Genomic DNA, 26,526 nt, shown 5'->3' on the forward strand with positions numbered 1-26,526 from the left:
TGTTTATCCCCATCTACTACATCACTGCAGCATCTCAGTACACAAGATGACCACAGTCTATTAAATTGCAAAAGGTCAGCACTCAGTGCTGCGATAAAATCAGCCCTGTGTGAAATAGATGGCATTTCTAGTACAAACGCAATATCCAAGTCACCAAAGGAATACGCGCATGCCAGCTGCTTTTCAAAGCAAAATTGTTGTTTGCAGAAAAATAGTGTACGCAGCAGGAGCCAACAGAGCACTGGGAATTATTCACACAAGTTTGGCCCAATCACAGAATTGAATCACAGAATTGTAGGGGTTGGAAGGGACCTCCAGAGATCATCGAGTCCAACCCCCCTGCCAAAGCAGGTTCCCAAACAGACTTTCTTTTCAGAAAGGCAACGAACAACACCAAACACACATCTGGATTGCCAGCACAGAAAGCCATGCAAATTGAGGTGAGCTTCATGCTGTCTCAAAGCCAGTAAGACAAAGCAAGTGCATACTCATCATTAAAAAAAGAAAGAAAAAAGCTGTTAATTTGCCACAAAGGTAGCAGCAGCATTTGGACACAATTTCCGAGTGCTGTATCAACTCTTCTTAAAATTAATTTCTAATTTAGAAGCTGCTTTCCACGATTAGATTTCAGATCAGAAAACAACCAAAGGTTTTTGTGTAAGCAATTACGTACCAAATTGGTACAATGTTGATGTAAGCCAGCCGCTCATTTACAAATGTATTTATCTTACGCTTACTGAAGTCATGCTTAAAACACTGATTAAATCATAAGTTTTAATCTTGCTTTACGTATTTCTGTTACTTCCTCAAAGAAAGATAACTTGGATTTATGCAATTTGGTATTTTAGGAGAAACTGAAGCTCTATTTCTCATTACACATTCCTTAGATTTCTGCATTTTTAGGTTGGAATACAGTCCATGAACTTACTCCTTAAGAACCAATCGCCCTTTCCAATTATTCATCTTTTTTAAGCTTCATTTACATGCAAGTTTTGGAAATCAATCTGCACGCACATTTTCACTCCTGTTTCCTCAGCAACTGGCTTTATGTTACTATGCCATCCACTGTCCTTCCTCCTCGCTTCCAAATGCTCTTGGGCTTCTTTGCTTATTTCAGCAAAGCAGGCAGGTAGAGGCATCAGGAATACAGAGCTCCCACAGGCTTTGGAAATAGGAGGCCAGGCTGCAGAGGAACCTCCTACTTACCCCACCAGCACTGCAGCCCCAACCCCAGGTGCCAGGTGCAGCACGTCCCACATGGCAGAACCCAACCAGGGAAGCTGCTGGCAGCCAGGAGGGAGGCGAGACACAAAGGAGCTGAAGAGAACACGCCTGGAGAGGTTCCAGCATGGCAGTATCGAAAAGGGGATGCCAGGTGTACTGCAAAGCAGTGGCGAAGGGAATGACTGAAGGTATCATGGAAGGGAGCGCTGGCAGAGCGCAGAGGTAACACAGACCCAAACACAAATAACAGCCTATTAAACGCAAATATTTAATTTAGCTCATTTGCTTAAGTCATTTAAACATTCCGTGTATGTAACACAAAAATGAATTTATTAGCACAACTCCTCCATCTGAAACTCACTGCTTAAGGACTTCTTTAGTCACAGCAATTTCACATAACAGCTTCTGGTTTCCACCTCCTGCAACAGCTGTAGAACTAACAGCTTACCATATCACCTTAACTTGTTTCCAAAGGCAGAAAACCGGGAAAACTTGTTTTTTTCCTCAGCTCCCGGTTTCTCAACAGCAAATGTGACAAATAACTAAAGTGAGGGGCATGTATGTCCCAGAAGAAACCAGTGCTGATCGAGCACACCAAGAAGTGCTGACCAACCATTCCCGTAGGTCATGTCTGTGGTTTATAAAATAGGAGTTATTTTAATAAGCCATAGTAAGTTCAAGCCCTGAGACAGCAGTCAAATCCTTAAGTTAGTCAAACAGACCTTATTGCTGCTTAAAAAAAAAAAGATAGCTTTTACATGCACAGCAAAAGCATTAAACGGACAACAATAGTTTTATATCTTCTTTGGAAAAAGAGAGACTTTCCCTGTCACTTCCAGCTTTTTCTTCAGAACAGGTCTGTCAGCAGTGTTGCACAATACATTGTCCAGTCCTGAAGATATTAAGCATGGCAACAAACCACATGAAAACACATTCCAGATTTCTGGAAGCACTGCTGCTCTGGCCCAAATAAGCCAGTCCACTGCTGATTTAATGATCTAAGATTGAACTGCTTACCGTATTCGTCAGTCATCCACTACATAAGCATAAAATACAGATCCACACTTATTTTTATGATTAACCGTAGCCTTAGGGCTCGCCCACAGAAAATATTCTTAAGGCAAATTAATGAAAGTCACTTCCATTCTTAATGAATGTCCCCAGAACAGATTTAATCAAACTGCTTGGAACTTAACCCTCCTATTCATCACTGCGATCTTTTCTTTTGCACCTACACTGCAGACAAGCGCTAAAGGATAGGAACATCCATTCCAGTTATGACCTGATATTACCCAACAAAGAAATCTTAGGCAGCACTTGGATCAGGGTCTTTCAGAAGCTTTAATAAATAGGTAGACAGATTTTAAAAGCTCTGAAGGTCTCCTGTACACAATTACTTCCAAGTATTTTGACTGAAGTTTAAGGCTTACTGCACCATAGTCCTTTCCCAGTCTGCGTGCCTGCAGCACCCCGCAGCAGCACCCAGATGGATACAGGTCGTGCCGCAGCAATTCCACCATAGTGCCCGAGGCCTCACAGCCCCAGGTGAGGTCCCTGCACCTGCGGATGTGCCCGAGAGGCTAGGAGGGTAAACCCACGCAGGTTGCTGTACCTGACACGGGCAGGGCGCGCAGGGGACAGGAGGAGCGCTGCTGTCGGCGAGGTTATTTCTGTGCACATTTGAACCGTAGATAAAAGAGTCCGGGAACAGAGCAGCACCACATCTGCATGGCAACAGCGGGGCAGTGCGAGGGAGCCGGGAACCTAAACAACTACACTCCGGTTTTTACGTACTTCTTTTTAAACTGAATCCGAACGAACGCAAGCGAGCGGCTCACGCCGCTCTCAGTCATGCTACCGCGATACAGACCCATTTTCCACTCGGCCAACGGCGGATCCCGGCCCAGAGCGGCCGCAGCCCCGCAGGAAGCAGCGCGCAGACACCGAGCTGCAGCCAGCGGTGCCGAGCGCGGAGAGCCGAGGAGGCGCTCTTACGGCCCGAAGCCGCCGGGCAGCCCCCAGCCCTCAGCCCCGCGCCGGAAGACACGCAGTGCCGGGCCGGCCGCTCCCCGCAGCCGGGCGCTGACAGGCAGAGGCCGCACCGCGCCCGGCCCGCCCGGCGGCCGAAGGACCTCCCGCGCCCCGCTGCCGCCTCTCCCCCCTTCCCCCGTCCCTTTTGGCACCTTCCCCGCCGCCGGGCCCGGGCTCAGCCGCAGCTCTCGGGGCTGAGCCCCCCCCCCATCCCCGCCATACGGCTACGGCCGAGGCCCCGCCGGCCCCGGGCCCTGTCAGCGCCGAGCGGCCGCCTCTCCCCGCGGCGCCGTGCCCGGGGCTCCGCTCCAGGCGGCGGCGGCGGCGGCACCGAGGAAGAGCAGGGAGAAAGGGCAGAACGGAGAGAAGCGAGCCCCTCATCTCCGCTCGCAGCCCCGCACCGCCCTACCTATGTCACTCCCTCCCGGCCGCCGCCTCCGGGCTCATCTCCCCTCGGCGCCGTTCGTTTCGTTCCTCATCTAAAATGGCGGCCCCGCACCCAGCGAGACATTTATCCGCCGCCCATCGACCCGCCGGCGCTCGGCTCCTTCCCCGCGCCTGGCTCCTTCCTCCTCGCACCGCCCTCCTCCCGGGCGGCCGAGCACCGAGCTGCCGATGGAGCGCTCCTCCCCGCTCCCCCGCCCCCTCCAGGCGCCGCCATTTGGGAGCGGTAGCGGCCGAGGAGGTGCGGTGCGGCCCCTCGGAGCCGCGCGGGCACGGCGGGCTGCGCCCGTGGCGGCTCCTTAAGGCGAGCGCCTTCTCAAACGTTGGGCCCAGCGCGGCCCCCCGGCCCGCACCTGCCCGTAAGTCTTACCGGGAGCAGTGAGCCCCGCGCTGCGGGGAGCTGGCGGCGGCCCCAGGGGCGGTGCGTGCCGCCAGGGGTGGGGTATCACCGCCGGAAAGGTATCGGGAAAACACGGCCCGGGCGGGCGGCTTTCCCCTCAGCGGGCGAGGAGGAGCCTTAGGACGCGGGCTGAGCCTCGCTTGCTCCTGGCACTGAAGGCATCGAGTGCCTACGTTAAATGGCAATGAATTTATCGTCATAAAAACGCGGAAGGATAGCCACTGCAATATAAAACCTTTGTCCTATTGCTTTTTTTATTTTTTTTTAAGAACATGCACGTTTTCAGTCGTTAGATTAATTGACATTCAAACCAGCATTTCTCCAAAGAGAGCCTCCAGTAAAGCTCTCTCGGCCTTATTTGGCGCTTCTCTGCAGAGGGAGGCTTGTGCTGCATAATCCGAGGCTGCAGCTCAGCTGAAGTCACATCAGCAGCAAGGACAAAGGAAAAGCAGCGGTGCTGGGCAGCCTCTCCTAAACACCAAATAAGAAGAAAACAAGATACAAAGGCTGCAGCTACTGATGCCCTCCAGGGAGAGGTGTGTAATTGCCATCCCCATTTCAATCTGCTATGAGGAACCCTAGAAGGCTGGAACAGAAATCTCCATGTCCTCAGAAAACCACAATTCAGTGCGTGATTTATGAACATAAATCACACCTTTCAAATTCTCATGGAGTAGCCTTCCCCGTATGTGTCACGTTTAAACCAAAAGAGTCATCTGGTGCACACACAGTTTACATGACTTTAACAGGATTCATAGCCAAACTGTTGGCCCAGGAGAAACAGGTAAATTCACAGCTGTGTGTACAGTGAATATTTGGATTGCTCAAGAGCTAAGCATGTCGGTGTGACGTTGTAGGCAGCAGTGCAGATATTGGTAAAAGGAGAACCTTAAAGTACCTTAAAATAATGTAAAATGAATAAAAACATGACATGAGAAGCTTAAATTGTAACATTTTAAACTTTCAAAAAGAATAAATCAATATCAGAGTCACAAATCAAACCACCTCAGATAGGGAAGATCTCAAGCTGAGTTTCAGATAGTTAATGTCATTTATAATTTGTTGGGTTTTATGTCATTTTTTTTGTCTGCTTTTTATTCCTGAATTGTAGAACTTAAATTGCTTGTGTTTTTATAACAATAGAACATCTTACATCGAAGTTCACAAAGGAGTATACTTGTCTTGCTGGAAAGGAAATTAACAGTCTGTTCCTATGAGTTATTTTTGCTATTTTTGCTATTTTATTCAGAACAGACTCTTTTCATTTTATCCGTATCCAACTAAATACGGATGCTGTTGGTCTGACAACATTGCATACTGTCACTGTTCAGACACATACCTTTCCACCTCTCCAGTCAGCATCTTTTCAACCACATACTGAAGCAAAGCCTTGGAAGCTTGTCTTTTCCTATGTTATTAACTTAGGACACCTCCTCCCAGGTTCAGTCTTTACCACCACAGATAAGTGTGCAATGATCTCACTATTTCCCTGGAAAGCATGGATTCTGGAGCAACCTGTGCTCTCCAAGAACTCGATGGAAGTTGCTCAGACTGAGATGGGGTTGTGTAGAGCTGTGTGCCTGCAGGTTCTAACTCCTGAAGGTTTGCATTAGATCTTTTAGATCATCATTTAGTTTGCTATCTAGCATGGACTGTCCAATACAAAGCTTGTACATTAATATCTGTATTTAAATTCATGTTATTTGTTTTCAAGGTCAAGCTAACCTAAATACTTGAGAGTTAACACAAGAAATTTTGCACAACAGTTCAGTATGCGTTACAGAATCAATTCATCTCTAATACTTTACTCCACCTATTAGGCACACGTATGCCTATGATTCTTATGTTGCCCTTATATAAACATAACAATAAAAATATTTGACAGAAATGTCAATTGAGGTAGGTTTTAAATGCAAATTTATGTGGAAACACTTCAAAGTAAAATTGAGTTTTTCATTAAGCATTACTGAAATAAGTTATTTATTCTGAGAGTGCAGCTCTATAAACAGTAAGCAATGATCTTTTACTGTAAAAAAACATCACTGATAGTCTTACACGAAGTATATTTTTAAGATTTTCAACAAGCTGCCTACCAGTTTTCAATCCTCCATATGTTCTCTCTGCAATTTGTGGTATTATAGATATCCAGTATCTCAGGCTTATTATATGTAGTGCAGCAGAAAATTTCAGCTCCAATTTCAACGCAATGCGACTTGCTTCTAGGAAAATCCAGAGATCCTGCACTGCCCCATCCAGTTCTCTCAGACTCCTCTCTAGACAGGAGGTATTAAGTTGCTTTCTTGAATTTTTAGCTATTCATTTGCAGTACCTATTACCAAGACTTATCTTCTAACGTGAAATGGAGCAGTGACATATGAGAATGCTGGTCAGAACTTTGGAACTTGAGAATTTAAACAAATGTGCTGGTTACAAAGCATCATCCCTGCTGTGCAACTCAGCCTGAGTCCACTGGCTCACTTGGTGTTATACACACCTTGGCTGCCCCTTTATTTACAACGGGGTAGCCTGACACAAAAATAAACAAACCAACAACCCAACCCCCTCACCAGCAGAGCCATTTGGATTAAAAGTGACCTCTGCCAAGTTGTGTGTGACGCAGCTGTATTTTATTAAGTAATCAGCACTGTAGCTGTCTCCATCTCCAGATAGAAATAGATTGGAGAGAGCAGATTCTCAACCTGCGGACTGACTGATGTACCTTTGGTCAGAAACAAACTTACAAGGCTTGAAAGAAGAACACGAGGCAAATGTCAATCAGAACACCACTGTATACTGAGAATATCAAAGCAAGAAAATAACAGAGTGAGGATGCTGAAGTGATCTGTGCCATCTGCACAGTGGAAAAATAATTAAAAAATAATAATAAATACAAATCAAGGCTTTCATTTGTTTTGCTACCTGGATAATCCTTGTTACTTCTTGGACAACAAACACAGTAGTTTGACATATACATGTAGTCTATTTTAGAAACCTGACCAAGCTGGTTTATTGGGTTTATTTTGACTTTCAGAAGGAGCCTAACAACAAGAAGATCTACTCACAGCTAGGTACTACAGTCTAAAAATAACCATAAGTAAATAGCTCCTTCCTGACAAATTTCTGGAAGATTTTTTTATTATTATGTTTCAAATACCTGACACAGAGCTGCATAAATAGTCTGGTATCTGACTTGAAATGACCTCAAGCTGTGCATTATTTTTCCTGCATATGGACAATTTGTTGTGTGCAGTATCTGAGCTGCATTTTGTACTTAGTTTGTCTAGAAACTGGCCATTGTAGTGATGCACACAAAATGACAACAATTTCAGCTTCATGTGAAGAGTGATGGGTATTGAATCAGTAGCAGCGGAATAAGAAAAGGAAGATGCATGCACGTGCACATGTGCATGTGATTATTTCTGAGTTTGTGTACACGTGTTCAAACATACTGAGGGATGACAGGCAACAGAACTAAAAGTTTTAAGTTTCCCTTCATCTTCTCACAGATCATATATGTTGTGATTCTTCAGAAAACTTTTTTTTTTAAATTGATTTGAAGAGGATCCTATTCTTGTAGACATACAGTTCTGTTGTACACAGAAACACTGGCTTACGTTCTTTTTGACATCACACAGCATTTATCAAAGGTGGATTTTAAGAGACACGAATCAAAAGCAGTCTAGCCAACCTATCTGACAGCTTGCAAGCTTCTCTCCAGTACTGTTATTCCCAGATAAAGCCAAATTAATTATAATATAGACAGTAAGTTATAAATACCTGGCTTCATTCAAGGGTTTGATGTATTTCTGCTTAGCAGGAAGATAGAAGTCTATTTCAGTTCATACACACATGTTCATATACTAAGAGAAGTTAGATCCTTCGTTTACTGAATTTATTTTTTAAGTATTTGCTTTTAGCATAAATCGTTATCCACTGTTTTTCAAGTTCATCTTAAACATTCAGATGAGCAGAGATAGGTGATCAAAGGCATATATTAGCCTTGGCAAGCATACCTGTTTTAGCCACCCTTTGATACTTGGTGTATCAGTGTAACACATAGCAAATTGTGCTTAGAAGGATATGACAGATGTGCTTATGCCATAATTTTAAATTTTCATTATTCTATTTCTGAAATTATAACAACGGTGAAGGATTTTTGAGTTGGTTGAGCAGTGTTGGTAACGGAACTGTGAGCTATAAAGCCTGCTGGCACACAGTATTTCAGATCTAGGCTGAAATGCGTTGGTGAAAGTTTCAGTGTATGCTGATGGGCCACATCTCTGTTACAGGTATCAACATCAGCATTCTTGCCAGCAGCAGAACACATTGCTAGCCTGCAGCATGTGAGGCTCCGTTGGACAGTCCAGTGTATGTATGCTAGTTCAAAGAAGTATATGCATGGTTAATTTAGAGTGTAGATTATCAGTTTGAGGGATTTTTTCATCAGATGTTTGATGTCATTTGTTAATTTTTGCTTGCTTTTGTTACAAATTCATTTCTCTTAGACTCATCTATAGTAATCACATTGATTACATGTGTAAGAACATGCTTTTCCTCCAGTGGAAAAGTCAAATTACTTTTAAAGCTGCTAGTACAAGATGGTGTTCATTTTGGTCATATTTTTGTAAAGCTTTCTTTTGTTGTTTCTTTTTGCAAGATTAAAAAAACAATGCTATGAACAAAACAACTAAATTACTTGAGCAGTAATTAACAAAGACATCAGGTCAAAGGAATGCAAACATACAAGTCTACTGCTATGCCTTACTCCAAAACTGAGCTATGCTGTGTTAGTAGATTTGTTAAATCTTTCAGCAGTTGCTGAGAAATGAGTATCAACATGCCTGGTCATACCCGAGTATTTTTAATACTTTCAAGATGGATATCTAATACTCAGATGTTGTCAGACCTAGTTATTCAGCCTTTCCTTTACTTCAGATTTTCCTGGTAGAGACAGAAGCTTTGTATTAGCAACAAAACAGGTTAAATGCAGAAGAAAAGCTTACATAAATGAAACAATGACATAAGAGTTTAAGTATCTGCTGAAACATTACCGCTGAGACATCAGTTCTGTTCAATTCTAGGGCTGGATAAGAAAAGCAGAATTTTTGTAGAGGAAAGTTATGCACTGCTAACTGCTCTGTGAGTTCGGGTATTCTGACTCTGTGCTCAGACACTAGCTTTCATACAGGAGATCAAAGAAGGCCTTCCCCCACCACACCCCTCCATATATTTTATAGTTGAAGGGGAGAACAGGAACATCAAATTCTTGTCACCAGTACATAATATATATTTATATGTAATTCTAGGTTGGAGATTGATGATTTCAACGTATCACTGCTTTAATTCGTCCATATATTCCACACCGATACTTTAATCCCAAGAGGAATATTGCTTACAGTGTTACAGGGCCACGGATGCTTTATGAGGGTTCTGACAGACTAACTGAAAGTAAAGTTAAATCTTTCCTGAGGCAAGTAGTGTGAAACTCAAAAGCTATCTGAGAAGAATCAATGCTGAGACATCTCCCCAGGACACTCCTGTCAGATACGTATCTTTCAAGACTATCTTTTCAAAATAAACTGAGGTGGATTTCTTGCCCTCTCTTCTGAAGGCTGTGAAGTTAATAAGAAATATCGCGACCAGAGTTATCTTACATTGATGCATGCAGTCCGCTTGACACCAAAGCACTTTGTGCTTGCTTGACCTAGCCACACTGGGTAAGCGCTCTGCCTTGTTGCACCTTTCAAGAGCAGAGTTCAAAAGTAGGCATTTAATTAAATATTTGGGTAAAACTTTGAATGCAAAGCAACAAAGTTATTTCCTCAAAGTTATATGGATTATATTGATTTACTGAGTTTAACATGAGATCATGCTCTTAGCTGACAAAAATGCAAGCAAAATTATTTGTTCTTTTTTTGCTAGATTCTATTTAATGTTTGATGCCATGTAGTCAGTTCATTGTTAAATGTGCTTGTGTCCATCAGCACAGTTTTGTTTGAAATAAGCAATGCGTACTTTATAAGCCAGTTTTCAGATTATTTGAAATATATAAGATTTAGCAAAATTTAGTAGATTTCCTATTAGTTGCATGAAAGACAAGTCAGCTCTTCCAGATGTACCTGGCATTCTGATTTGCTTCTTGATTCTCTCCAAGGCAGGTCATTCCTTCTAAACATGCAAATATGTGCCAAGCCTTAGCTTAATTATGTTTTCATTTGCACACAGCATAGATCAGACTACAGTATTAAATGTAATCAGTGTAAAGCTTTGGCATCATGCAGTACAGAAAATACCATATTCAACATGGTGAAATTTGGTATTACCATCTATCCCAACCCCTCTGGTAGCCAGAGTAATATTGAGTAGTTAAGCATTATCACAGCAAACTAAGTTAAAGGTGTCAGGCAGGTATATTAGCCTGTATTTTATACTTAAAGCATGGGGTTTTAGAAGCTTACAAAAAAAAAAAAAGGTGAAATCTCACAACTAAGTGAACAAAGGGAAAAGCAAGCCTATTCAAGAATAATTTCAATTTCTGTAGCAACCACAGGAAATCTTTGAGAATGGGAAGGAAATAGAATCTGTTCTCACATGTGACAGTATATGTCACGTTAAGTGGTACATCACAGATTTGTTTCTTTTAATAAAGGCAATGCAATTCACTTGAGTATTTGACTTAAACATGCAGAAAATCCTACTTTCTCTTAGGCATATAAAATTGACTCAAGTGATTAAAAAACTTCTGTTTTTTTTTTCCTGGTAGCTTTCTGTTGCTTGTTTTTATAGGAAGTTAAGAATTCTCTGAGGAAAGCGCCAAGATGTTTGTGTGGCTTTATGAGTAATGGAAAGAATTTACAACAAAATATGCTACTGCTGAGTTGTGATATGGAACAATAAATAGTAAATCAGTTCAGAAATAAGGATAGCTGAGATTCCTATTCTATAAAATAGCTTTTCCTTGAGGAATGTGGAACTCCTATAGAACAACTTATATGAAACGTTAGAGAGGGTACTTGCCAAGGAAGCCTTTACTTGGAATTTGACAAAAAGCCAAAATGTTTTAAGTACCTTTACTTTGTAGTTGAACTTCTTGGTAAGAAAGTGCTACTTGAAAAAAAGTGCTGCTGCTCTAGCGTCTGATTACCCTGAGTAAATTCAATTGTTCCACTGGGCCAGAAACCTAAGCAGCCTTTCAAAGAGCATATTGAAAGTAATGTTTTATAAAAAAGACTTGATAAGGAAATAAAATCCTAGGTAGCCAAAGTTAAGCAAAATTTTAAATACTTAAGTAGGTTATTAAAATAAATATTTTCTTATGGAAACAGGTAGTTTTCACATGGAATACTGCATTTCTCATTCAAGGGAATAAAAGAGTAGCAGCTTCAAGAAGGCTTTCATTATGAAAGGACAGAACATAGAGTTATTCTTTCACAGTAATTTAATACAGAGAAAATCTTTCAAGGCAGTAAGCAGTATGAGTGCTACTCTTACATACCACTGCTGACTACGAGGGATAACGCTGCTGGTCTTCATTAGCATTATAGAATAAGTAAATGTAATTATGAATGCCATTATGAGTGCCAGTATGTCATACTTAACCAGCTGTTGGTATGCTGTATGTATGCTAATGCTCCTGAAAGCAGCTATCTTCAAACAGTCTGAACTGCTTTATTTTTAAGTTTAACCTGAACTTGTTACTCTGACTTCCCACTGATAATACAAGAGTAAACAAATAGCAAAAAGAGCACTGTTATCACGGAGCCTTAATGGCTCTCTGCTTTTGTGCTTAGTTCTTTCTTGCCCTGTCTTCACAATTGCCATCAGTTCTGAAGCTGTTGCATCACTTGTGTGGCATTAGATCTGTGCCGCCCAGCATGCTTTCCCAGCAAGAATGCCAACTGCATTCATCTATTTTTATTTATATAAGGCTGCAGTGGGCCTTTTGATTCATAGATGCAGGCTGAAAATTAAGATTTCGCTAGTTATTCTAATTGGAACTAGACACTGCCAAACAGACTGAATTGATCTTTTTATTTAATTAGAGAACTTCACTTATTGACTTTATTTCTTGGCGCAGGTTTTCACTTTCTGCATAAGCAATCTGAATACTGACCAGCATAACAAGCACAGATGGGCACAAAGCAAGTCACAGGTCTGATGATGTGGGCAGCCATTAATCTTTTTTTTGTGTGAGGTTAAAACTTTACCTTGAATCAGAACATCTGGGCGACATGCCTTTAATGCTCTGGACTGGGAGTGAGGATATTCTGGGTTTTGTTAACTTTTCAGTACAGATTTGTCCTCTGTAAAGAAGTAGGAGCACTATGGCTTAGGTGCAATTTCACAATACGTTTAACACAGTCTAATTATAGACTATTCCCAAAAGAACAGTTCTTGCCTCCCCTTTTCAGCCCAGCTGCATGTTTCCTGCCCTCTCCCTCGTACTGGATTTAGCAATCATAAATGCATGTGGTGATTCAGATTTTTATGTTTTCATGACTAATCCCACAGTCCTGGGACTTCTTGATCAATGCAAGGAGAGGAGCAGAAAGGCCCAGCTTGTGGATGGTGTGTACAGAGCCTGGAATCTCCCCGCTGAACAACAACCTACACATCCAATTATTTGGTTTGTGAAACTGCAATCTAAATAGTTGGAACCTCAGGATCACAGGAAGAGTATCTTTCTGCATTTGCAAAGTATATCTCAAAGGCCATACCTTCTCACTCATCTGTTTATCACACTGATAAAAGAAGCAATATTACATACAAGCACAGCTGAAGTTATGAAAAGTATACAAACTACTTTAACAAGTTCCATTTGCTGTAGTTTATTACCTCTTACTTTATAGGTTCTGCTTGAAAAAAAAAAAAAAAAAGCAGAATTTCTTCAAAAAGTTGAAAAAAAACAAAAACAATTGGAGAGATACAAAGGTAAAATAATTTGCTGATAAACAGAGCTTTAAAGATAGTCGAGATAAATGCAGACATTGAAAAAAAAAAAACAATATTAAATTATGAAATAGATTAAATCTTTTGCAAATTCACTACTGGGAAAATAAAACCTACATCATACAATGGGTTTTCTGGTTCAGCTCTTGTCAGATAGATAACGAGATGTGGGATTACTGTGAATACCTCCCAGAAATGCCAGCTCAGTGCTCAGCAATGGCTAAGACAACAAAAAGTGTTGGGAATTTAGGATGAGAACTGAGAACAGCAACAACAACAACAAATAGGAAAGGAAAACTTATTTTATGGTAAAATAAGTCAAGCTTGTACCCACATTTTGACTACAGAATGCATCTAACAAAACTGAAAGAGGAACAGAATAGGGCTAAAAGGATTGTTGAAGATAAAGAACAGCTTCCACAAGATAAGCAACTAAACAGATTAGGACTTTCCAGTTGGAAAAGTAAAGTTATTTTTTAAGAGACAAGTACTTGTCACATGTCCATTTGTCACATGTCACATGTCCAAAATCTTTTTCCCTATCCCCTACAAGATAATTAGCAAGTGGGCAATTGCAGAAAGTGGATACATTTGTAGGCGTTTCCTATTGTAAGTTCTGAATTCATGGCTAGATTATTAGGAAGACTGCTACAAACAAAACAAAGAAACAAAAGTATTTTTCCCTGACTGTGACCTCCCAGGCAATCAAAGTAATTGATTTTCTAGAAATGAAGGCTGATTTTCCTTGCATTTGAAAATGTCTTCTGGTGTTTTTATGCTTTCTTTAAGTTATCTTTTGCAGTTTGTGTCTGCTTTACTATAATTTTATATTTAAGTTGTCCTTTTGACAAATGACTTCTTGCATCTGATAGCACTTTCTCTTCAGCTGATACTCCTTTATGTTTGCAGGGAAAGGTCCTTCCTAGTATTTTAGTTTGTTTTGCTTTTTAGAAGTCTGTAGGCTATGCTGGATCTCTAACACCTACAAGCATTTTAATGTTTTAGCTGTTACTTCAAAATGAAAACTAAGTACACATTGTGTCAGTGAGAGGTGCCCATAACAAAATTGAGTAGCAAAGGCTGGCAAGCCTGTTGTTTTGATATCCAAACCATATTGCTTTGCAAGGAGGAGTCTGTCTGCCAGAATATTTTGTGTTATTCTGATGACTTGAGAGGAGTTTTGGATCAGGAGATACTTCCACAAGGATCTAACTGATCTATCAATCCTTATAATTTGGCCTTTACAAGGAGGCTTTTATTCACCTGATTAATAATCAGTAAAGCACGTAGGAAAAGCACAGCTCATGATTCAGAAGATGGCCTCTAACCTGAAGAATCTAAGTTAGTGTTCCAGAAGTCGTGCTAACTGAAATGCCTTTTGCAGTTAAATATATTTTCAGCGCTAAGCAACATACCCTGCAGTGGTCAGAGATCTAGCTGTGACGCAGTGTAAGACAGAGGGTAGGCAAAAGTCAGGTTTGAGAAACCTCATTATCACAACACATCCATCTACTTGCAAACTTGGTGGGAGAGTTAGCTTTATGCATGACCAATCGGGGAGGAAGTTGTATAGTGTAATGCCAATAAATCTAGTGTAAGAACAGCTATCATCACTTCTTGGCAACAGTTCCACCGTACAACCTGTTACAGCTACCTGAGATGTGCTAGGAGTCAAACAGCACTGAAATATCCCTATACATCAAGATTTCACTTTTGTTTTTATCTCAGTACAGGCCACAGTGAATCAACTAAATGAATCTAGAAGTAACTTACAAAGAAAGTACCTTCCATTCTTAACATATTGGGACAAAAAAAGACTTATCTGAATTCAGTTATCAGCTTTCCATTTAGATTCACCTCAGAAAAATTAAAACATAAATCTTCACGTTTAGTATATGTGGCAAGTGCATGTAGTAATGATAGAATTACACGGCAGATTCCCACCACACAGGTGTACACAGCTGTTCTGAAATTATTTTCTACTTTTATAAAATGCAACCATATTGAATAGATTACATTTACTTTAAGAAAGAAACCCACACACCTTACTTTGGGTGAAGAAAAAGATTACTGATTATCAGTTTTTCACTTTTTAAATGGCAGTTCTCAGTCAAGTAATTTCAAGCCATTTTCATCCCTTAAAAAAAGAAGTACAATGAGGAACTCTGCAGTCAAAAGAAATACAGAAGTTCACAAATAAATTAACATTCACTGTTAAAATTTATCATAGGGATTCTAGGAACTAAGTGATATGACCATAGGCTACAAAAATAGCTACAGGAGAGTCACATGGAATGATGTAATGTTAATGTGGAATAAAACCTTGCTTTTTTAAATTGAAGGAAATTACATTCGGTGAAACTCGAGGAAAAGCATGAACCAGCAAAAAAGTTAATCCCAGTGCAGTGAATCAAGTCAAGGGCAGTGTTCCTCTGTATGCATTCACTGCTTACATCAGTATCCCATAGTAGAAAAATCTGATACTAACCTTGGCATATGAGTGCAAAGCACTGTACAGAAGTAATGGATAAGACCTTCATTTCTGGAAATGTTACTCTGTATTAAAGGCATCCTCGTGCAGCCACTTAATTTCTTCTGCCCAAGGACAGAAGTAGATATAGGAATTTAAAGTACTCCATTATGAGGCTCATGTCATGTATGGAGGATTTTTGGTCTGTTGCTTTTCTACTGTATGTTCTTTTAAAGAAGCGTGCACAGGAAATTTGAGATGCAGCAAAGGACAGTGCATTGCATTTCAATTTTGCTCCCACTCCTATATTAATAGGCTTCAGGATAGAATTTTCCCAAGTCTGAAATATTTTGGAAAATTCATTCAGAAGCGTTATCCTAAAACATGACTAGGCTAGTCAGAAAGAAAAAACGAAACAACTTTCATTATTTCTATTAACATAGATTTGAAAACACACAGACTGCAGTACTGAGCTGTAAATGGTTAAAAAAATAAATAAAAGACGGTATGCAATGTGCTAATATGCTAATGGAAGCAAGAGCTTCATTCCATATGCCCTGGTACATGAGATCATTGGCCAAGTGGCTGGATATTTCAAACCACATGAGAAGCACTGCTCTTTCCAGCTTGGAATACGGCCATGCACAATTTTAGAATCTCCTTTAAAAGAAAGGAAAACAAAAAATAAGTGGTCCTGCTACAAGTTGCACAACTTGCTAGATCCATCTTTTAGAACTGGCCTTGAATTTCTGGTAGCCAATAAATATATTTGTTACCTTCTCTTTCTACCACATTGTTACACAGTTCAGTAGCAGGCTCTTTTGGCTTTGAATACTGTCATAGCTCCTGGTTGCTAGGGGTACTCTTACCATTCAGCTCCATTAGCTCCTGTTCACTTTTATTCTAGAGTGCTTGAATGTTCAAGTGTAATGTTTTGTACAGTTTAATTCTCTTTGTAGAGCAAGGTGTTAATGAGCAAGTAATGTGACTATAAAGTAAAATGTGGAATAAAAACATACATCGTAATATCATGGCAAGTTTTAGATTATAATGAGCAACAACTACAAAGGCACTGGTTTTAAAGCAGAGATGGGTTCAACTTGTGGCTCTGCCAAGTCAGTTAGGTAAGTAATTGGAATGGGCTGAGGCAGATGTTAAGCACTCTGCCGGTCCTGAGATTAACACAAGAGATTTTCCCAAGAATCCCAGGGTGACTTTGTTAGTGAAAGCACATGTAAGGAAAAATTGTCAAGTATCGACGCAGTAACAGGGAATATCTGTGGTTAGCCACACCTATAGCTGCTGCCTCTTCAGCAAACAAACCCAAAACAAACAAACAAAAAACCCACAGCCATTGAAACAAAACCAGAAAGTTATACCATGAGGAAAAAAAAATCCTGTTTAAAGATTAGATTTGTTCCATGGAGGAGGAGAGTAGGGAGAAGTGTTTGTTGGTCGTTTCTACTCCCTCAGCTACCCCCAAAAGATAAGAAGATAGCAGATATAATTTCATTGCCACCATTCTCAAACTTATTTGACCCTAGATTCAGGAGCTCTTTCTCACGTTCAGATTTCAGTCTCTTTACTAACAGAAGTTCCACTTCCTCTTCTGGCCTTATCTACTGCTAGAAGCAGCAGCAGCAGAAAGGCTACTTCTAGCAGTACAGCAAGGAAAGCAGATTTTCAGAAGAGTTTTGTCCTCATAGAAGGCTTTGCAAGCCACAGTAGGGCTAGTATTTCTCATATCCTCTTAAGGTTAATACCAGCCCTCACCTAATTTGCTTGATTCAAGGAAGTCACAGAACTTGGCAACACCAAACTAGGGATTGAGGTGGGAACCTTAGCCCAAGTAACACACATGTGCAGAACTCTCAGCAAAGCTGCGTCTGAAAGGCTCTGAAAGGGCAGAGCAGCTATCACCACAACGCTCCTGAGCACCTATTACCTATTGCACTTCTGCAGGCTGCTAATCTACTGCATGCTTATGAGGTGTCACCTTGTCCCAAAAATATGCTCCAGCTATGCCCAAGGCAGTACCAACAGTTTTAAAGCCTTAATGGAAGAGAGGTCTTATCACAAAGGCAATCTGTGAGATCATCTCTGTGAGACATAAAGTTTTAGTTTTCAGTTCTCAGTCCTGTTTTATTTTTGTTTTAAACTTCATTTGACAAGGAAGGATGAAGCAATGGATGGCAAACTTCACAAGACTCCTGGATTCTACTTTAACAAGGATTAAGCTCCAATATTTTTGAATGTATTTAGGAAATGTTTTGTTCAGTAGGGGTCCATTGCTTTGATATTCATTGATGCTTCAATTTTCTAACCTTGGAAAGGAAATAGTCATGTTTTCCCTGTTCTTTAAGCGCTTTTAACTGTTTGAGGCAATAACATTGGCTATATGAAGGATATACCCATTCATAAGCTAAATTCCTCTAGTATGAGAAGTAACTGGAATAATGACAAGAAAAACACCCAAAATAGCTGCTAACACTGGAAAGCTATGAAAAAAAAAAAAAAAGAAAAGAAAAAAGAACTGAACTAGTGAAGGGTAAGCTACTGGAAACTGAAGAAAAGCAAATGTTTTGAACAGCAAGAACAATTCAAATGCATGCTAGACTGCAAAGCAGAGCTATCTGCTACATAAGTTTCCCTCCCCAGCCATGAGTCAGCTATACAAGTGTTCTCACTCGTTGTGTATAAGAGGCAGAACACACAGCTGAAATCAGGCAGGAGCAAACCTCACTGACGTTCCCGTGCCAAGCAGACGTATGTGCCTATATTTACACATAAGAGAGAGAGTCCCATCTGCATGTAACAATCTCTTTCTTCATCTGAGTTATCTGCTCCTTTCTTTTTCATTTGTCCATGGGAAAAGCAGAGAGCGGAAGAAAGAAAAAAAAAAAACCATCTCAAAATGGACTCAGTAATTGGGAAGTTTACCATGGAAGGGTGCACTACCTAAAAGAATGTTATATGCACATCTTTTCCCCCTAGAAAAACTAATTCAGATTTAATGCACCTTTCTTGCATTCTTACTGTTTGTAGAATTTGTGCATTTGTTCTAAACATCTACAAAATCTAGCATCTATGAGGAGTTTCTATAGACCACTTGCAGCATGAAAAGTCTGCTGTTCCTGTCCAAATCATAATGAAGCCAATACTGAGCAAGTTGTTCACTTCTTTGCATACTTAGATGATATTATAATATATGAACATTACACTTGCATTGCTAGCAACAATGTTGTCCTTATGGCCTGTGGTAGAAGGAAGAAAATCACTCAGCTCAAGTTGCAGTAGCTGGAGATGCTACATAGTCCTTCTGACAATATTTCATAGCAGCTATATTGGTCCAAAATTGTAAACGTCTGAGAAGTATCAAACATAAATGCCACCACAAATCATCAAGTTCCATAAATATTAAATCCAATTATCACTTCATTTGCAAGCAGTCATGTAATATACAGTTTTTTCTTATTTTGACTCATCTGATCTTTAATGGGATGTACAATTAAATACTGTTGAGATATTCCATACCAGGGACACACAGATACCAGGGAGAGTACAAAGGAGTATGGATTGCAGATCTTTTTGGAAAGAGCATGCAGACTTTCAGTAGCAAGTTTGAAGTAAAAAGTTATGTGGCAACAATTTATCTTAAGTTCTCTGGCCAAATACAAGTTCTTGTTAGCAGTAAGGTCTGGTCTCCTGCAGCCAGCTGTATATCAGCAACTCTGTGTTTTACCCTTAAATTCTGATGCATATCAGAAATTACATAGCTCATCCATGAGACAGTCTGTTCCTCAGGCCAAACCAAAATTACAGTCACTGACCAATTCCTTTGAACTGTGACAGTAGTGTTGCTAATTCTCATGATTCTACTGTGTGTAGAATGATTCTGTCCTGCGTTCCAGCCAGACTTTTGGCAACCCAGCAGCTCAGCCCTCATCTCATTTCCAGCCCTATCTGTGCAAATTCTCTTTGACTATTTGATACTTCTGTTTCCTGGATTAGAGCATCTAGCCCATTACTTCACAAGGCAGAAGGAGCCTTCCTTCTCACCTTCAGGATCCAATTTGACTTTTTCCAGCTCAGGTTATACAGGTATGGGAATGATTAATGCCATCCTCATAGGAGGAAAGGAAGCAGAAAATATCTGCATGTCTGGTCCAGCACACAGCCCTTCTTCCTGTTCATTTCCACAGTGACCCAGTGGAGTTCTGCTCTCCCTTTCAACTTGGAGGAGGACATAAGAATGGGGTTTCCTGTATTTGTTCAGGTCTGAGAAGAGAACTCCATTCTAGTAGCTGTCTTAAGTCTGTAGTAAGAGCAGGTGCACACTGCAATGCACAAGGAGTAGAGATGTAAATAAGAGCATCAAAGCCATGATTACATGAAAGCTAGCTACGGTAAGTATTGATGAGGGATGTTGTCTTCAGGTGCATCACTAACTCACATCAACAGATAGATCAGCAGAACAGAATGTGAGGCATTGCTGGAAGCATTTATCAAGCAATTTCAGAAGTTCATGTGCCCTAAAGGCAAATTGCATTCCACACATTTAGGACAATTGGCAACATTACAGAGTCAAGTTCAGAATGCTCAGGATAATTTCAATAAATAAAACACACATTCCCTCCGTATGTTTTTCTTGTTGTTGCTGCTGTTGTGAAAGCTTTCTTCCTCAGGATGTTTCAGCATCCAGCCTGTGCTTTTTGAATTCTGCAATACCTACTAAATTTATAGTTGAAGACATTCTGCAGTTGCTCAATACTGAAAGCCTGTCCATAATACTAAAGCACATTACCTGAGGATTAACTAGTAGAAGCACACAGACATGTGAAGTCATACTCTTAATATCTGAGTTTTATGTCTGTAGGAAATTAATTCAAGAAACAATATATGTTAGTTTTTGTTTTGCATCCCTGTTTCCTCTAAAAAGAAGTGAGGTTTAATCTGTCCTTTTTTCTTGTGATGTCTCCAGGACTAGACCATGAAGAGTCAAAGAGAACATGAATTATCATTCATTTGTTTTCCTATCACATACTGGAGAAATACTGGTATCTTAGATTATACTTAGTATGAAAGCAGATGGTGTTAGGAGAGAAAGACGTAGTTGAAAACTAAAGGGAAAGGATTGCTGTGGTACCATGCACAAAAGGCTCAAGTAGGGCACATTCTGCTTTAAAGAAGGAATAAGGTAAAGCCTCGTCAATAGAACAAAAAGTTAGGGATAGGTCTTTCCAGATGGAGCTATTTTGCTTCAAGTAACACATATTAATAGGAGCAAAATCCTGCAAATTATTTTGTTCCAAGCAACTGGCCTAGTGACTACATTATTTTCTAACCTGGAACAAAGGGCTGTCTCATCTAAACCAGAAATCTGGTCTTGAAAATTAATCTATTTAGATGAAACTTTGGTCAGAAAAGTGTTCCATGCATAGCTTTTGCCTCTGAATGTCACTTTCCTATAAAAAGCTTTTTTTTTTTTTTTGGGGGGGGGGAAGATTCTTGATGAACTCTTTCTAAACCAAAATACATTTTGAGTAACGTTTGAAAAGTCATGAGCTTTATCAGTGTCATCCAACAGATGCACTTTGCATAAGTAATTAACTTGAAAGAAATAAACATTCTTTACTGGTTTACAGTTATTTTCAGGATATAAGTAATCTAACACTGCATGCATGAAAACAGCTGCAATTTATAGATGAGTAATTTTTGCATATGAATAGATTTTGTTCTGTGTCTGACTAATTTCTTCTTCTGAAAGAAATTAAACATCTTTTCCTGTTAGAAAGCAATTACAATTTACATGGACAATTTATTATTATTATTTTACTTGAAGGAAGTATTGCATTTGCCATATTGAACACTGACGCTAGATTGGAAACTATATTTCATTTTTAATTTACTTCAGTTTTGAATATTACCCAAGAAGTTCCACTGGAGTAGAATCTTAAGGTCCATCACATGATAAATTACACATTCACATATTTTAACTGCTTAGAGTCATGAGGGAATCTGAATGCTTTGAATTTCTTTGTGCTTATTTCCAACATATGTTATATACAGTACATCTCTTTTTGTTCATGCACCTACATTACGAGAGGACGATATATCCATGCTAGTTATGGTACAGGCGGTACTGAGATTTAGTTATTATTATCAACACAGAAAACAAGTTGAATGTATACACACTCCATAGACTCAGAAGTGCTTGTGCTCAAGATGACGGTATTGTTACATGTCCAAAGTTCAGTAACACTAAGAGAGATATGTGTACTGCTCCTATAACACGAGCTTCACGGGGAGTGTTGGTACATCCTGTGTAAGGAATTCAGATTTGAATTCGAACAGTTGAAAAGGCTCAACTTTCATGATGTAGGAACTGTTAGGTATTTCAGTGTCTGGGCATAATTACTGACACTAGGATTTTTATTTATTTATTTATTAAATAATCTCTGGTCACTATTTGCACAAAGATTAATGTAAACAAGACAAGCATCCTTGTGAATATCCAGTTTCTCTCTGATTTCCCCCCCTCCTCTAGTGGGAGATTGACTTGAATACTTTATATCTTATACTTAGCTACACTGTAGAAGAGGGACCACCAAGACTCTTTTGACATGACCAGTATATTGGTGGGTGTTTTGTTTGGTTTGTGTGGTTTTTATTTCAGACTTTTCTAAAAACCAGTCCTACATCCATGCAAGAGCTACCAAAATTGCACTAAGACTTCTGCAGCTATGTTGAAAAGAGCAATGAAATACTTCATTTTGCTTGTTGAATTAAAAAACATAAGGATTAAGCTCACTGGTAGTTAGATACGCTTAAACAATGAGATGATATCTTTTCATATTAGAATTTAATGCATAATTGAAATCTGTCTTTTGAAAACCAATTGTATCCATGCAGTATGCATGAACTCATATTTGGAAGATACAGGATACAGACATTTGGTGCAGTTTGTTATAAAGAGGTAGAGTTTCATTCAGGAAATTAGGAAGTATGACAAACAGTGGCTAAGAAGGGCCAGTGTGAAGGCTATGCTGGTACTTCAAGCACAAAGAATTTCACCGGGTTCTATCAGAGAATGATGACCCTGCTTACTCTGTGGGTCATTTCTTGTATCTATGTCTATGAAAAAAACACTTAAAAGTCAGCCATCTCTTTCACTCACAATTATCCTGATCAGAATATGAGAGTTCATTATACACCATAGCATCTATTTAGACTTTAGTATAACAATCAAATTTGATTCTGAACGCAATAAATAAAGCAATATTGCACACGACTAAGTCTAAAATGATAAGATTTGGCTCTAGTTTCATGGAACAATTCTTCCTCAGTAGCCTACTCAAAAATCTGTGAAATTCTTTTAAATTTTCTGCAAGTCCCTGTTAGCAAATAAACTTTGGTCACAGGAGTTAGAAATTTACATTTTTATCAGTTCTTCAAATGCTATTAATTGCTTGTATACTCCTGATGGAAATTAGTCTGTCATGGCATTATTTCAGCACTGTGTGTATGTAGCATATTCTGGTGAATAAAATTATTACAAGAAGCCCTTTCTGTATATTCCCATGTATATCAAAAGCATCATCTACCATTCAGAGTATAGAGATAAAGTCGTTGATGGGTAAGGGTTAATCTGAACAGAAGATAATAAAATAGCCAGTTGCACTACACATCCTTTAGCTTGTGAACTAACTGCAGTGATTTTGTAAATTTCTGCACTCTAGTTGCTTGATTCAGTTTGCCATGTAGGCCTCAAGATGTACATTCTTATAAAGCATTTCTAAGCAGTGTTTATTTAAGGTTTGTGCTGAATCCATATGAAGAGAATAGAGAACTGTCATAAAGAACTGTTATCTACTTCATGGAAACTTAAAACTGGAGTAGCCTGCAGTCCATATGTACAATTAGTTATGGTATTCAAATGCTTTACTCAACCAGCAGTGTACCAGTTTATGAAGTACTACACACTTAGCTCTCTAGACAGTAGCCATATATTTTTGTACTTAGTGGACAACATATTATATACTGCTCAGAGTCAGACTATCCACACAGGCAACTTGAAATCCTTGCTCATGCCAAAACAAGATTTATAAACATTTAACCAACATTAATATGTAATCTGAAGAAGACCAGAGCTGTTTCTACACTTCGAAAACATTATCCTTGATTAAACAGTGATTACCATCTTCCCTCAGATAATATATGTAGTATATATATATATTTATGTATGTAATTTTAAAATCAAAGCCTTGTACTTACTGCATCGTCTTCTGCACATCATCTGATGGCACTGGGAACAGATCCCAGCATCCCAGAATGCAGCTTGGCAGGTATTAATCTCCTGCTTATAATGGGCTCTCTAATTGCAATGCATTTTTTTCCCTTTTGAACTAGGTAGCTAACCTGTAATTTTTCTTGTTATCTGCCCAGAGCTAAATGAAGTATCTGATACACCCAAGGAATTCCTCACCTGCTACAGGTGACTTCAGACTGGGAGTTGCCGTCACCAAATAAGTATGAATCTACATGTAACCAGGTTTTAATAATAACCCCAGGCAAGGCAGATTGCTCGTGCTTCCATTTTTATACTGTTTATTCTTATGAGAGTAGCAAAGCCCTCAGCATGCAGGTCTCCTCCCCTGAGCGCCAATGCAAGGTTGAAGCTGAGAGATTCTGATCATTAAGCATGTATTGACTTGATATAATAAGGCAAGGAGAACCTCAGTGAGCAATTGCAACTGCTTCTGCTACCCATTAGCTTCAGGTGCTTAGCAATTCAGCAGATCAGCAATGAGTATGCTTAAGCTTGACCCACTTTCTCTTCCTCATTTTGCAAAATCAGTATTATTCTTGTTATTTTGCATTTAGCACTTTGCATTTAAGCAAATGCATTACAGTAAATATCATCTACTGTCACAAGTTGAGAAGAATCTGTTATTAATATACCTAGCTGTAAAAACCAATGCAAATGCAAAAGTGAGGAAGAAGCAGAATTAATTGCAAATTAGTGTGCAATGTTGATGCAACAGCAGCAGGAAAAAAAGGGGGGAAAAGGGGAGAGGCTTGATCTAAAATACTAAAATTTTTCTCTCCTTTTTATTTGATCAGCCTTTTGCTCTTTCAGCTGTTCCTTTCCCCTACCATCCTTAGTAGCAGTTAACAGACTTACCAGCTGCCTCTGTGGTCCAGATTAATATAGTGTGGTTATGGGCTGGACTACATGTCTGTTGGTGGACAAAAGTAAGTGCTTTTACTTAGAAGGTAAATATAAATACGCAGCTTCTCTAAGGGTGGAACTGCTGTGACCAGTATAGTGCTTCTCCTTTAGCTCTTTTCTCTGCTGAAGATAAAAGTTCTGCAGCATAGCAAATTTATTTCTGCAAAAGCATGGAGTCAGGGAAGAGAGTTTGCTTTCTTTCTTTTGTTGTTGTTATCGTGTCATTTCTTTCACTGTGTTCTCCATCTTGTGAGAAAACAGACAAGAATCTTAATAATAATATGAGGAGAAGAAAAGCAGGCTCCTTATTCAACATGTGTGAGCTTTGAGTAGAAAGAAAACTAATTCTCTTGCAGGAAGATGCAACATTTCCCTACTGTATTTCCCATATGATCTACTGGTCAAGGCAATGTTGTGCTAAAAATGTTGTGCTACAGCCTCCCCCAGTATGGGTTGCATGTAAGCTAAATGCAAAAAACCTGTAGTTAAGAAACTAGATTTGAAAATCAAACACACAGCCAATGCAGAATGAATGTTGCAAAACATGGTAAAACAACAGCTGCTTATATCATTGCCCTTCCCTGAAGCACAAAGCCATACTTATGCAATTTTTCTCTTATATTTCTGGTGAAATCTTCACCTTCCTAATTAGAAATCTAAGCAAGAGATCAGTTACTTTTACTAATATCTTTAAGTATACTGGGAGAAAAAAAAGAGTCTGAGTTGGATGCTTACCAGAGAAATAATTAATCACAAGTATTTGAAGTTTGGCTTTTGGAACAGAAGGTGCAAGTTTTATAATAGAAATACTTGGGTAGCCTTCATTGCTTTCTCTGCCTGTAGTTACAAGCTTCTGTATCCAAAACTGTTTCATGTAACTACCAGGCTTGTTTGAAATCCACTGCAGGTTTCCTAACAAAAAAAACGGTTGAGTAATTTTCCAAATGAAAAGTTTGCAGAAGGTGCTTGGTTTTAGCCAGCTTTTTATGCACGTGTGAATAGGCAGACAAACAGATTCAACTAGAATTATCTCCATGTACCTGATAAGAAAAATAACTAGTAAAAGGTTGCACAAAAAAAAGCTGATGGTTAGGCTTGATTTCAGTTCAGCTTAAAAAAATGCTGTCTGTAAAAATGAATGGTTTTAGTTCAAGCGCTTTTTTTGTGTTTTAGCTCACACTTGGACTGCAAGTGATGCACAACGTGAACAGGGGGAAGCAGGCAGGGGTTCTGTGACGGTCTCTAATGTACCATTACAAACTTGGAAGAGGTTGTGACACTAATGAATGTGTTTGTTCATTCACATGTTTTTGGCTTCTGCTTCAGATCAGTTTAAGTCCTGCGTTGCCCACCTGCAGGTTCCCTTGTTTTAGAGAAAGGAGACTTGTGCATATTCTTTAGTAGAATCATCTGTTTCAGATAGCTTGTTGGCAAGGATCTCTGTGAGGTGACTCTTTACACGTATCGTGCTGCTTTGATCAGCATGTTAATACAGTGAGAAAGATTTTAGGTGTGTGAGTAGATACTTTATAAAGGAAAAGCAATCTACAGGTGCAACTAAAAATACTTCTGCATGAAGTTCAGTCAACTTGCTAAAAATGCAAATAAAGCACCTGCGTCAGAGGGTTTGAATCTATCATCATTTAACAAAAAAAAATATTTCTGCTCTGTATTTTTCCCTTTAATACAATGACTAAAAGCTACTCTGTGGTTGAATGAAGACATACTGCAAAAATGCACTCTGGGAGCTTGGCCTCTATAGTGTGCTCCAGCTTT

At 39.6% G+C, this 26,526-nt stretch overlaps 2 protein-coding genes and 1 long non-coding RNA gene across 12 annotated transcripts in view; 1 reads left to right on the top strand and 2 right to left on the bottom strand.

Moving 5' to 3' along the window:
* The window catches only part of RAF1 (Raf-1 proto-oncogene, serine/threonine kinase), a 40,559-nt gene extending 36,402 nt beyond the window's left edge, over nucleotides 1–4,157 (bottom strand). For 2 of the 6 annotated variants that reach the window (XM_052678483.1, XM_052678481.1), the window contains exon 1: nucleotides 3,665–3,792. The gene's annotated coding sequence lies outside the window, so the exon portion shown is untranslated. Of the gene's footprint in view, nucleotides 1–3,664; nucleotides 3,795–4,069 lie in introns of those variants that run through there. The other 4 variants (XM_052678479.1, XM_052678482.1, XM_052678478.1 and 1 more) reach the window with 4 other exon arrangements.
* LOC128078370 (uncharacterized) overlaps nucleotides 3,728–26,526 on the top strand; it is a 56,440-nt gene continuing 33,641 nt past the window's right edge. For 2 of the 5 annotated variants that reach the window (XR_008205610.1, XM_052678496.1), the window contains exons 1-3: nucleotides 3,728–4,058; nucleotides 4,475–4,635; nucleotides 8,389–8,467. Coding sequence is in view for 4 of the 5 variants with exons in the window: in XM_052678496.1 (XP_052534456.1) it covers nucleotides 3,740–4,058; nucleotides 4,475–4,635; nucleotides 8,389–8,467 (559 nt within the window). In the remaining variant the exon portion in view is untranslated. Of the gene's footprint in view, nucleotides 4,059–4,474; nucleotides 4,884–8,388; nucleotides 8,468–9,710; nucleotides 9,817–12,176; nucleotides 12,257–26,526 lie in introns of those variants that run through there. The other 3 variants (XM_052678495.1, XM_052678494.1, XM_052678497.1) reach the window with 3 other exon arrangements.
* LOC128078376 (uncharacterized) lies at nucleotides 4,329–25,717 on the bottom strand. The gene is made up of 2 exons (XR_008205616.1): nucleotides 24,703–25,717; nucleotides 4,329–4,570 (listed from the first exon to the last, which is right to left on the bottom strand). It is a non-coding gene; the product is annotated as an uncharacterized LOC128078376 (long non-coding RNA).

The sequence above is a fragment of the Tympanuchus pallidicinctus genome, unplaced genomic scaffold (genome assembly GCF_026119805.1).
Source record: "Tympanuchus pallidicinctus isolate F22 unplaced genomic scaffold, pur_lepc_1.0 scaffold17, whole genome shotgun sequence".
Lineage (NCBI taxonomy): Eukaryota > Metazoa > Chordata > Aves > Galliformes > Phasianidae > Tympanuchus > Tympanuchus pallidicinctus.